General features: G+C 38.6%; 1 protein-coding gene across 11 annotated transcripts in view; it reads left to right on the top strand.

Annotated features, from left to right (window-relative positions):
* The window catches only part of epb41l3b (erythrocyte membrane protein band 4.1-like 3b), a gene marked incomplete at its 5' end in the record, with an annotated part of 118334 nt that overhangs the window by 56903 nt on the left and 47871 nt on the right, over nt 1-13560 (top strand). For 9 of the 11 annotated variants that reach the window (NM_001443248.1, NM_001443250.1, NM_001443249.1 and 6 more), the window contains 3 exon segments: nt 344-562; nt 5795-5882; nt 12882-13034. In NM_001443248.1, the coding sequence (NP_001430177.1) occupies nt 344-562; nt 5795-5882; nt 12882-13034 (460 nt within the window). 11 annotated transcript variants of the gene reach the window in all.

Raw genomic sequence — 13560 nt, 5'->3', positions numbered from 1 at the left:
TTTGTTCTGTAAAATTAAAAAAATTAAAAATAAAAACTAACCTGCTAAAACTTACATACAAATTAAATCTAGAAGCAAAACCAAGGTTATTATAGTTAACAATAGCTATTAAAGATTTAAATAATGTGTGTTAAAACCAAACCAAAAAATACACACACCAAACCGTGACAAGATAACTGAACATTGTATTTATTTATTTTATTTTTATTTTTTTTCTTCATGAACCCTCCTGTCTCTAATGAATAATGTGTGTTTGTCAGGTATTCTTCTTTTCTTTTTCTGATGAACCGTCCCATTTATAATGAATACCGTAGTGAAGTGTGTCTGTGTGTGTGTTTGTCAGGTATTTCCTGTGCCTCCAGCTGCGGGATGATGTGGTGTCTGGCCGTCTGCCGTGCTCGTTCTCCACTCACGCGGTGCTGGGCTCCTACACGCTGCAGTCTGAGCTGGGCGACTGCGACTCGGAGCTGCAGAACTCCAGTGCGCTCTCAGACCTGCGCTTCGCTCCAAACCAGAGCAAAGAGCTGCAGGACAAAGTGCTGGAGCTGCACCGCGCATACAGGTCAGACACCGGCCATCATACAGGCTTTATTATCAGTCTTGTTATGTTAGTGCTTTATGTAGATTTATTTAAATGTGTTTATAGTGTTGATGCTGATACTTTGCAGTGAAGTTGCAGTGAAGTTGCAGTGAAGTTTCAACTGTTAATAACTCATCTCTCATAACTGATTTATTTTCTCTTTGTCATGATGACAGTGAATAATATTAGACTAGATATTCTTCAAGACACTTCTATACAGCTTAAAGTGACATGTAAAGGCTTCACTAGGGTAATTAGGGTAACTAGGCAGGTTAGGGTAATTAGGCAAGTCATTGTATAATGATGGTTTGTTACCTAATAATATTGAGCTTAAAATGGTGTTTAAAAAATTTAAAACTGCTTTTATTCTAGCCGAAATAAAACAAATCAGACTTTCTCCATAAGAAAAAATATTATCAGACATACTGTGAACATTTCCTGAATCTGTTCAACATCATTAGATGGCTGCCTTCATATAATGCTGTCTTTTTCACACACATGACGTGAGCTGATCGTAAGCTGTTACCACAGGGAGGACGGGGCAGCGCGCACCTCTAAAAGAAGTCTACTTTAGTGAACAGACTAAATGCCATGAATAACAGCTAATAAAGCTGTAAATAACATTCAATTTGCGGCACCGAGTGATCGTTTGGGAGCCGCGCGGGAAGTAAACCACTCTTAGCATTGAAAATGAAACCGAAAGCGCACACAGTGTTGCCAGATGTAGCTGACTGGTTCCAGCCCAAACAGTATCCAAAACCCGCCAAAATGCAAAAATACCCACTAGGGCTGTGCAATTAATCAAAAATCTGATTTCGATTTTGGCTTGTGACGATTATGAAAAGCCATTAATCGAGATAAACGATTATTCCATCACGTACCGCTCCCTTTCCAGTTGTACACGTGTGAAAACTCAGCTCAGTTCCACGTGAAAATGACTGAAAGCATGTGCTGTAATGCAACTTTTGCAGCACGGGATGCGCATCATTCATAATTTTAAAAGCGCAAAAGAGCACGTGCTGTTGTGTGTGTGCGCGCCGTGCTTAGCCTCGGACAGCACAGCACACACACATCTAACGCGATCTTAATATGAGCGCTTTAATGGTGAAATACATGCACACTTGTGTTAGAGCGCGATGTTTATTGATTATTCATATTAATCCTCATTTGTTTAATAAACACACAAGTTGAGAATCAAAAGAGAAACCATATCAGAGCCGCACTATTCTTAAAGAGACAGCGTGCGGTATTCCTGCTGCTGCCGACTGTTTTCATTATTAATCAATAATAAAATTAAAAATACAGTGAAGATGCTTAAAGCGCAGTTTAAACATAACAGATTTAATAACTCATTTCTAATAACTGATTTCTTTTATCTTTGCTATGATGACAGCACATTATATTTTACTAGATGTTTTTTAAGATACTAGTATTCAGCTTAAAGTGACGTTCAAAGGCTTAATTAGGGTAATTAGGCAAGTCATTGTATAACAGTAGTTTCCTCTGCAGACAATCAAACATATATATTGCTTAAAGGGGCTAATAATATCGGGCTATTAAAATAGGTTTCAAAATATTCAAACCTGCTTTTATTCTAGCTGAAATAAAACAAATAAGCCTTTCTCCAGAAGAAAAAATATTATAGGAAATACTGTAAAAAAAACCCCTCTGTTAAACATAATTTGGAAAATATTTATAATATAACAATAAATTCACAGGAGGACGAATAATTTTGACTTCAACTGATAATCGTTTTGAATAATCGTGATTACAATTATGACCAAATTAATCGTGATTATGATTTTTCCCATAATCGAGCAGCCCTAATACCCACCCAGTCTTCTGTATTCAAGAAAATCACGCCAGTGACAGATTTTAAGCAGGAATTGTCAGATTGTAAGCTTATGTCTCAAACACAATAATACAAAATCAGAATTATCATCAGCATTAATGACCAGGACACATCTAAAGTCTGTTCACCATTCCAAGTCTGTACAACATTCAGCATTTTCACCAACAGCAGAGCTCCACAAAGCCTATTGCTGTTTACCACATGCTTGAGAATAACAACTAGATTCTTAAAGTTTGAGGACAAACTTTGAGACTGGCTTGTGAACGCCTGATGGTAATAGTTTGTTTAGTTTAAACCGTTTTAAAAAGTATGAAAAGATGAATTGGCATGTTACTAGCATGATTCTAGCATGAATTAGCATGTTACTAGCATGATTCTAGCATGAATTAGCATGTTACTAGCATAATTCTAGCACAAATTAGCATGTTACTAGCATGATTCTAGTATGAATTAGCATGTTATTAGCATGATTCTAAGATTAATTAGCATGTTACTAGCTTGATTCTAGCATGTTTTTAGCATGATTCTAGCATGAATTAGCATGTTACTAGCAAGATAGATAGATAGATAGATAGATAGATAGATAGATAGATAGATAGATAGATAGATAGATAGATAGATAGATAGATAGATAGATAGACCTATGCAGTGGAAGTCTATGGGACAGTTTCTAGGGTCCCATAAGTGGTTGCTAGGGTGTGGCCAGAAATTCAAAAGCTCATCAGATATTGACAGTTAGGTAGTCTGAGTTAAATTAGCCCAGTTAGAAGTCTGTAGGACAGTCTGATGCAGAGTTATGAGGTCAAAAAGTTTGGTGCAATGTTAAGTCAATGGGATATTTTCAACGGTCCCGGGACATTTTTCGGAAAACCGAAAGTCGGATCAGTCCGAAAAGATATAGCAACCCGAGTCAGATCAGTTTGGAGGTCTGGTGTCAGTTTGGTGGTCATAGCTCAAAAGCTCTAGGAGGAGATAGAGTTTAATTTTTAGTCTCAGAAGAAAAATAGGATAACAGTAGTCTGGCTTGCTACACAAGCCAGCCTAATAATAACAGCCCACTCATATTAGCCTTTATTTCACATCTACAGAATCCTGAGAAAATCCTGATCTTTATTTTAGGCAAAAAAAAATTTGCGATTCTCAATCCTGCAGCTCTACTACAGACATTGAGGACTAAAATAATAAAAACGTTAACATGCAACAATCTCTAATGTTTTATTACTTCATTACTAATGTAATTGTCTCATGTAATATTGGCATTTTATTGAAATGAAGTGCTATTAGCCGTGTTATTTTCAGTGTGCAGTAACACTGTGTGAGAGACTGACGGACGGATGTTTCCACAGATCAGTCCATAAAGCTCAGTGTGTGATTATTGTGCTCAATGATGATCAACAGATCAGTGTTCAAGCGCACAAAGACTACTATGTGTGTGTGTGTGTGTGTGTGTGTGTGTGTGTGTGTGTGTGTGTGTGTGTGTGTGTGTCTCAAACCACAATGCACTGCTCTGTTTACTGATCCACACACTGAACCCAAGCACAACAGAGTGTGTTTGTGTATTGACTGTAAGTGTGTGTGTGTGTGTGTGTGTGTGTGTGTGTGTGTAAGCCAAGATATGCTGAAGTGGTGTAATTGAGTGTATGTGTGATAATTTATTACTATATTTATGTAGAAAAGTGCAAAAGGCAAAGTTAATGGGCCATAATACTGTTTTAGGGAGGTCAATGAAAAATTTTAGTCCTAATTTATTTTGTGATGTAGACCATTCCAAAGTTGTCATCTCATTGGCCCATGCACATTTCCTGCTGCTTATCAAACTGTTTCATAACTGCAACAAGAGGCAATTTAATCATAACCTAATGTGAAAACAGCGATCATAACGTTATTTATCAATGTGTGGCTCTTTTTGGATTCTCAGAAGATGTAGAAATTAAACATATAAAACAGGAAATGGGTTGAGACCGTTGTTTTTGTTTACATCTCTCAAAGTGGTCTATGTTAGATAAAGTTGGTCTGGGGTATGAGGATCTGTGGGTAAGCATGCAGCTTGGGATTGTTTTAAGGATCTGTTCAGTAAGGCTTTGAATAAATTAGCACCATATATATATATATATATATATATATATATATAAAGACCCCTGGATTACAGATGGTATATTACAATTGTCAAGGATAAAATTGATAGTTTTGGATATGAGTTTTATTAAATTAAGAGAAACGAGGTTAGGAATAAAATAAGAGAAGCAAAAAGGGTTTATTTAAGGATAAGATAAATGAAAAAAATTTGAATCTAAAAAACTTTGGGGTGTATTGATAAATCTAGTAAGAAATTAACTTAAAGGTGTAAGACTAATGAATAGTTTATCCAAAGGATATTGCTGAACCTATTGGTCACACTTTGTTTTGATGGTCGCTTGGTTGAATCTAAGTTACATTGCATCTACATGCCAAGTAATTCTCATTAGATTATAAGTAGACTGTTAGGTTGGGGTTGGGGTTAGGGTTAGTGTAAGTTGACATGTACTTGCATAGTTTCTTAAGGCTGATTTATACTTCTGCGGCGATCGCCGGCGTATGCTACGGCGTTGATGCATAGCTCTTCGCCGAGGCCGTTCGTCGTCAATGACGTGCACCTCTAAAAAAATGTAACCATGTCGCAACGACGCGTAGCGCAAGCTCTGTGATTGGTTGGCTTGGTAGCGCTGACGAGTCTGGGCGGGACCGAGAGCCGCGTGAAAGGTGCGAGCCTGATGGAGCGAGTGTTTACAAGTGTGGAGTCCCGTGAAGGAGCTCCTGATGGACAGTTTTGTTTTGTGTTTACCTCATGGTTAAAGTTGTTGCACGTCTGCTGGTTCCTGCCTCAAAATGAGCGAGTTTGAGCCACTTGTACATCCAGGAAGTGTTCAGGAAAAGCAAAACAGCAGCGAAGAAACTCGACACAGAGGAACATTTACACCGCACTGCCAACTAGCGTTTCGGAAGTGTTAAAGAGACAGCAGCAGAAGTATAGATGCACAGCCACGCGCGTTGCCTGAGCCGTGGGTTACGCCGGTCACTTGACACAGAAGTATAAACCAGGCTTTATAGTCAGTTAAATGTCTGTTGAAGGAGCAGGAGCAGCATCAGCGGATATTAAGCAGACAGTCTACTGATACTCAAATACAGCATCAAAATAAAGTGTCTGGCTGTGCTGTTTTAGTAATAAACTCACTAAATTGGTCTCCTCTCGTGTTTGCTGATCTGAAAAATGGTTCGATCCGCATCCCAAAAACAGTAATGTGATCCAAACCATGAGACATGTGATCTGTTACACCACTGTTGATGAGTGTGTTGATGATGTTCATGTGTGTGTGTGTGTTCAGAGGAATGACTCCTGCTGAAGCCGACATGTTGTTTTTGGAAAACGCAAAGAAACTCTCCATGTATGGAGTCGACCTGCACCGCGCCAAGGTGAGAACATGTTTGTGTGTGTCAGTGTAAGTGTGTGTGTGTTTGTGTGTGTGTGTGTGTGTGTGTTTTCACTGCACTTCTCATCTTGATCTCTTTTTAACACCAGCGAGGCTTAGAAGGTTGATAAAACCCTGTAAACATCAGGATGTGCTGCTGGTCTGTTAATCGCAGTGTGTTCGCTTTGCTTGAAATGTTTTTTGGATTGTTGCGCTTCAATACAAAACTGACTTTCAACTGAGTGATTTTTGGGTTTGTAAACTTCACAGAGTGTGTTTTTGTGTTGGTCTCGGCAGATTTCAGCCTGCTATAATTATTTCAGTTAAATGATTCGTTCAAAACAACTGATTCATTTAGAACAGAAGCAAGTGAGTCCCAAGAATCACCGACTCTCACGACTCCTTGAAGAACTGATTAATTCAGGAAGGAAATGTTGTATCACACAACCTTATATGTAAATATGCAAGAAATAAGCCAATAAGCAAATCCAGTGCTCAGCATAATTGAGTACAGCCCATTTTTGAAAATAAATATTTTCCTCAGTGAATATAGTCAGTGTATTTTAAGCAGGGGTGTCAAACTCATTTTAGCTCAGCGGCCGCATGGAGGAAAATCTATTCCCAAGCGGGCCGGACCGTTAAAATCACGGTATATATAACTTAAAAACAACTACTTCAGATTGTTTTCTTTGTTATAATATGATCAACATAAAACAAAGCAGGAGTGTGAGGACAACACCATCTCACAGAAACTTAAAAATTTTTGATTTAGTTGCTTAAACACACACACATATGTATGTATATATATATATGTATGTATATATATATATATATGTATGTATATATATATATATATGTATGTATATATATATATATATATGTATGTATATATATATATATATATATATGTATGTATGTATATATATATATATATATATATATATATATATATATATATATATATATATATATATATATATATATATATATATATGTTATTATAATTTTATATTTACTATTTATACCAACATATTTTGCTTATTATTTATTTGATTATATTAGAGTTCATCTCTGGAATTCACGATGGACAAACTGCATTACCCAGAAGATAAATCATGCAAATCCTTTTCAAATGCACTCCTGTTGTATCATCTATTCTGATTGGCTGCTGCGACCCTTTGCCTCTCCCCCTCTCTTTCTCCCTCGCTCTCTCTATCTCTCCCTCGGTCTCTCTCTCTCCCTCGGTCTGTCTTACATTTCTCTTTTTCTCTCATTTCTCTTCATCTTTGTCTGTCATTTCTCTCTCTCTCTCTCTCTCTCTCACTCGTCCTCATCAGCTGCTCACGCGTCTGGAGTGGTTAGCGGTCCTGCAGGAGGAGGTAAGATGCAGCGCTGCATCTGTGTGTGTGTAGAGCCATGCGTCAGTGTGTGTTGCATTAATAATGAGAGTGTATGTGCATGCAGGTGCAGACAGCGTGTCATGGTGCTGCGGTTCATCCTTGCTCCATCATGCAGTCATTATTATTATTGTTATTTATTAGTGATCTGCTTTATAACGTGTGTGTGTGTGTGTGTGTGTGTGTGTCTGCTGTATCTCCAGTACAGTACGGCGCAGGATTTTACCGCTGAGTCACTCTGACTCCAGCACTGCAGACATTCACCATGCATTTGTCTATTTCTCTCTGTTTTCTAGCGTGAGAACGGTTCCTCGTGTTCAACCTGATTTGCTCATGTGCCTTATTATTGTTTATTTTATGCATCTTATTGTTTATTCGGCATGATTGATTATACCTCATTTTGAAAAATATATTTTTTTTATTAGTTTTTCAGCGAATATTGACCAAATTTTGGTGCATTTAAATAAAGCAAATGTATTAAACCATTGATTAATATCCACAGGAGGGCTCATTGTTTTCTCTTTAACTGAAATATTGTTATAACATAAAGAGTTCAGATGCAAAAGCCTCTAAATCCATCACACCTCTTTTCTAGTAATTAAACATTTTCTATCAGACTCCACTGATTAGGTTCATTAAATATGTAATAATAAGGTTATTAGCTAGTAAATAACATACCTTTTTTTCCAAAAATGTTACTCTAGACAATTGATTTTCTTTTGCATCATAACCAGCTTAATCCACGTGTGCTTTTTTTGCAAAAACCTCTAAATCCACCTATTGGGACAAGACAGTGTAATTAGTTGAAAATCATTAAAGATGCAAGTGCAATTCAATTTATCAAACATAAAACGCATTAGACAAACCACCTGAAATTAAAAATATATAAATCTGTCAAGTAAGTGGCGGTTCATTCCACTGTGGTGACCCCTAATAAACCAGGGACTAAGCCAGAGGAAATTGAATGAATTAAATCTGTCAAGTGCATTTATCAATAGCATTTCAAGAGTTCCCACTTAGCTGATGATTTATAAAAGCTTGTTTGGCATGCTGTCCCGGGAGAGAGCCCCGAGCTCAAGGACTCCTCGAGTCCGGGGCTTCCTCCCGTTTGGCAGAGCGAGAGAGGAGCCCGAGCTCAGTGGATCTCAGAACTCCCCTGCTGCTGTAGCTAAGGGAACACAAGGGTTAGATAAATACTTGTTTTTTTTTTATGTATATTGAATGTCTTTGGATGGTGGGAGGAAACCGGAGCACCCGGGGAAAACCCACACGAACACGGGGAGAACATACAAACTCCTCAGAGAAACATCCGCCGGTCCTAGGGGGCCAGGGCGGGCGGTGTTCTTGCTGTGGGGCTCGCAGTGCTAACTACTGGGCCACCGTGTCGCCCAGTCAGAGGTAAAGGAGGAGGAAAAAGGGGAGGAGGGAGGTTTCTTCCAAACGAAGATAAAGTGAATTGAAAACTGTGGTTATTTATAGTGGCTTAGGTCTCGAATGATTGGAAGATTAACAAATTCGAGACCAGCCGTGATAAATCATAAGCACGTGATCCTCCCGAAATTAGTTTATGAATAAACTTCACTAAAGCTGACATGAATTAAATCTGAACAATCAGTTGTCATTTCTGATATTTGGGATTTAGATTTAGGGACTTATCATACGCCCGGCGCAAGGTGCGACGCAATTGTTGTTTGCTAGTTTCAGCTTTCGTCGGCGCAAGAGTCGTTTGACGTTTTGCAGCACGCTGTTTAAAAAGCGTATGCATTTGCGCTCATATGTGCACCCATAGGCGTTCTGGTCTAAAAAAGGGAGGCGGTGTTGAGGCGCATTACTGGCGTGTTGCTATTTTGAGAAACTATACTATTCTGTTCTCTAGACCAGAACAAAGCCGGTCTAAAGTCCAGCGCAGAGTGTGTTACTGAGTTATAAAACCAAATACTTTCATGTCTTCTTCATCTCGGGAGGCTTTTTCAGTTTATTCATGACGATTTGCTTTTGTATAATGTTATTATTATTAGCAGTATTATTTATTATCTGCAGATTTATATTTGTTTTATTAAAAACAAGCTTAGATTTGTCCACATGTCAGGTTTTAGACCATATGGGGCAGCATGTGTATTAGGATATAACTCAGTATTTTGAGCACACTTCATTATTATTGTTCATTTATTCGTTTGCTGGAAATTATAACTGAATCTAGAAATAGTTTTGACACAATCTTTGCGCTTAACAAACTAAATTAATTATGAAGTCTAATGGATGTCTGTGCGTAAAGCTTTCCTTATCCACAAGAGTGAAAGTGAAAGGAAATAATGAGGAGGCTCATTCTCTTATTCTCGCGCTGCAGATGTTCTGTTTAACTGTTTTCTTGCCAGTGAAGTGTTCAGTTTTTACACTTACAAAGTCGCCATGTAAATAGCAAATGCATCATTGCGCGGCGCAACTGACTCTTAAAGGGAATGGGAGATGAGACTCTGATTGGTTTATTCTCAAAACACACCTATAACTCATTAAGAGAATAAGCTCAACCCTGTTAGACCATGCGCCACGGCGCTAAGCAGATTTTTTTCTCATTAAAATAGCAAAAGTGGATTCTGACACGCCCTGAAAGCGTTTGCGCCCTGCGCTTTGCACTTTGCGCATTGATCGTCAAAATAGAGCCCTTAATGTTGTAGAACTGTGCCCCTCTATCATAACATGCCATGTGCAAAATGTAGATGCTAAAAAAACATTATCAATTCAGATATGTTGGTGTACTGCAAGTAGAACAGAGCAAAACATTATGAAACATCAATATCTGTGCAATGTCCATTAATATAAAAAGCTTATCAGACATATAGTATAAAGTAATATAAAGTATAGTTTTATACATTATACACACTTATTTATACATATATATATATATATATATATATATATATATATATATATATATATATATATATATATATATATATATATATATGCACACACACACACACACACACACATTTATATATATATATATTTATCTTTAAATAAAACAGCTTAGGCGACGCAGTGGCACAGTAGGTAGTGCTGTGGCCTTACAGCAAGAAGGTCGCTGGGTTAATCCTCGGCTCAGTTGGTGTTTCTGTGTGGAGTTTGCATGTTCTCCCTGCGTTCGCGTGGGTTTCCTCCGGGTGCTCCGGTTTCCCCCACAGTCCAAACACATGCGGTACAGGTGAATTGGGTAGGCTAAATTGTCCGTAGTGTATGAATGTGTGTGTGGATGTTTCCCAGAGATGGGTTGCAGGTGGAAGGGCATCCGCTTGCTTAAAAATGTGCTGGATAAGTTGGCGGTTAATTCCTCTGTAGCAACCCTGGATTAATAAAGGGACTAAGCCGACAAAATAATGAATGAATGAATAAAATAGCTTAAATTAGCGAATAAAACACAAGGTAGGCTACTTTGCAATAAGGGGACGCCTCTCAGACAGTTTTAGAAGCTCATTCATTCATTCTTACCATACTTAAGGTCTTAATCGTAAAATCTCTTTTTCGTCTCTTCTGTTTTGATCATGTCAGCATCCATGGGAGAAAAGAACGGCATTTTGTTTAACTTCATCTTTTGTGATGAGAATTAGCTGTTTATTGCATAGTAAATCAGACTCATTCAAAGCATGTGCAGAAATGACTGCATGTTACACTTCCCAATGTACAATGTTTTCTTTTCTTGCATTGAGTTTTGAGGTAGGGGACGTTTTCATTTGCTATTCACTGACAGTCAGACAGGCTCACCCAGTTCATCAAACTCCGTCTTTTAAAATCGAAATCGAAGGCAGAATAAAACGCATAAACATGTCTCCTCATAAAGCCGGCATATCAGCGCGCTGCTACATTGAAAACACATGATTTGATTCGCACCTTCTGATTGGTTCTCAGGATGTAGCGGCTTTTGCTGTCAAAGGCAGGCGCCGTTTAGCGGCTTTTGCCAACAAACTGTTCTGAATGTGCTGATGCTGTGATTTAGATGATTTGAAGCAAAAATGTTTGGTGATCATGTGTAGTACATGCCTAAAGCAGTCACTCAAGGTCATTAGCTCATTTTTGGTGGAAGTGGTGTTTAACGGCTTTTACATCTGAACTCTTCATATATATAACAATATTTCAGTATTATTAGACCCCTAACAAAGTGATCAAAACTAAATTCCTAGACTTAAATAAATACATTCAGTTGAAAACAGAAGTGTACATCCACTGTGTAAATCACAGCACCATTTAAAACTAAGTCAGCTGTTATTGTGACTAAACTTTTCCTCTTTTAGGTAAGTCAGGATGATCACTTGTGTTTCTGTTCTGCTTAATAGCAGAATAATGAGAGAGAGATTGTTTGAGGAATTGTTCTAACTCTTGTTGAAAGTCAAGTTTACACACAATCAGATTATTCTGCCTCTGGAAAAGCTCAGATGATGATGTCAGGGTTTTGGAGGTTTCTGATTGGCTAATTGACAACATTTGAGTTTATGTGAGGCACAACTGTAGAATAGTGTTGAAGGAAAAGCTCAAACACACTGCTTCCCTGTGTGACAACATGGGGAAATCAACAAGCCAGAATCAACAACAAAGCCAGATTACCATTAGCTGAATGACACTGGGAACAGACTGATGTGTGGAGACATGTCCTGTGCTCTGATGGAGCTGAGAGTGAACTGTTTGGCCATAATGAGCAGCGTTACATTTGGAGGACAAAGAGGAAAGAACACAAGCCTAGAACACCATCCCAACTGTGCAGTATGGGGGCGGCAGCATCATGTTGGGGGGCTGTTCTGCTGCAGGAGTGACTGGTCCACTTCACAGCATAGATGGCATCATGAAGAAAGAACATTATGGAGAAATACTGAAGCAACATCTCAACACATCAGCCAGGACATTACAACTTGGCCACAAATGACTCTTCCAGACAGACCATGACCCTAAACACACTGCCAAACTAGTGAAAATGTGCTTTAAGGACAACAGAGTGAATGTTTTGGAGTGGCCATCACAAAGCCCTGATGTCAATCCTATAGAACATTTGTGGGCAGAGTTGAAAAAGCTTGTGTGAGCAAGACAGCCTACAAATCTGACTCAGTTACAGCAATTCTGCAGGAGGAATGGGCCAAAACTCCTGCAAACTACTGTGAGAAGCTTGTGGAAGGAGACCCAAAACATTTGACAAAGTTATACAGGTTAAAAGCAAAGCTAAAAAATACCAAGGAAATTTTGACTGTCTAGAAATTAATAAAAAAATTCTATAAAATCAAATTCTCTCATTATTCTGGCATTTAGTAAATCATTTAGGTAACCCTAACAGACCTAAAATAGGAAACATTTAGGATCATTTATCATCAGACATTTTAAAAACATGGTTGTGTTCCTTATTTAGAGTCTATGTAAACTTCTGATTTCAACTGTGAAAATGACATGTTCAAAATATGAGCATAATCTGCGAGAGCATGAGTAATAGTGGGGCTGTTTACTGATGGTGTGTGTGTGTGTGTGTGTGTGTGTGTGTGTGTGTGTGTGTGTGTGTGTGTGTGTGTGTGTGTGTGTGTGTGTGTGTGTGTGTGTGTGTGTGTGTGTGTGTGTGTGTGTGTGTGTTTCAGGATTCAGAGGGTGTGGAGATCATGCTGGGCGTCTGCTCCAGCGGCCTCCTCGTCTACAGAGATAAACTGCGCATCAATCGCTTCGCCTGGCCAAAAATACTCAAGATCTCCTACAAGAGGAACAACTTCTACATCAAGGTCCGGCCGGGAGAGGTGAGACCAAACATTTCATCCAGAACAGCAGTTCACGAATCAGATTTAAGTGTCTGGATGAACTGATCTGAGATCCCTGCGTGTGTTGTGAAGGACTGATCTATCAATCTAATCAAAAATCATGATGAGCAATGCAGTGATTGGCTGACGGCACAGCAGCACTTTGATATTGGTAAAGGTGTCTGCATTTTTTTGTGAAACATTAAATCTCTGGCATATTAGCTGTCAGAACGTGTGCATGAATGAAATTATTAGGCTGGCTTGTGTAAGCCATACTATTGTTATCCTGTTTTTCTTCTGAGACTAAAAATTAAACTCATGACCACCAAACTCCCACCAGACCTCCAAACTGGTCTGACTCGGGTTGCTATATCTGTTCCGACTGATCCTACTTTCGGTTTTCTGAAAAACGTCCCGGGACCGTCTGAAAAATCCCATTGACTTAACATTGGACCAAGCTTTGTGACCTCATAACTCTGCATCAGACTGTCCAACAGACTTCTAACTGGGCTCATTTAACTCAGAC

This window comes from Danio rerio, chromosome 2 (assembly GCF_052040795.2).
Source record: "Danio rerio strain M-AB ecotype USA chromosome 2, GRCz13ab, whole genome shotgun sequence".
In the NCBI taxonomy this organism is placed as follows: domain Eukaryota; kingdom Metazoa; phylum Chordata; class Actinopteri; order Cypriniformes; family Danionidae; genus Danio; species Danio rerio.
Note: the sequence above shows the minus strand (reverse complement) of the source record. Positions and strands in the feature narration are given on the sequence as shown.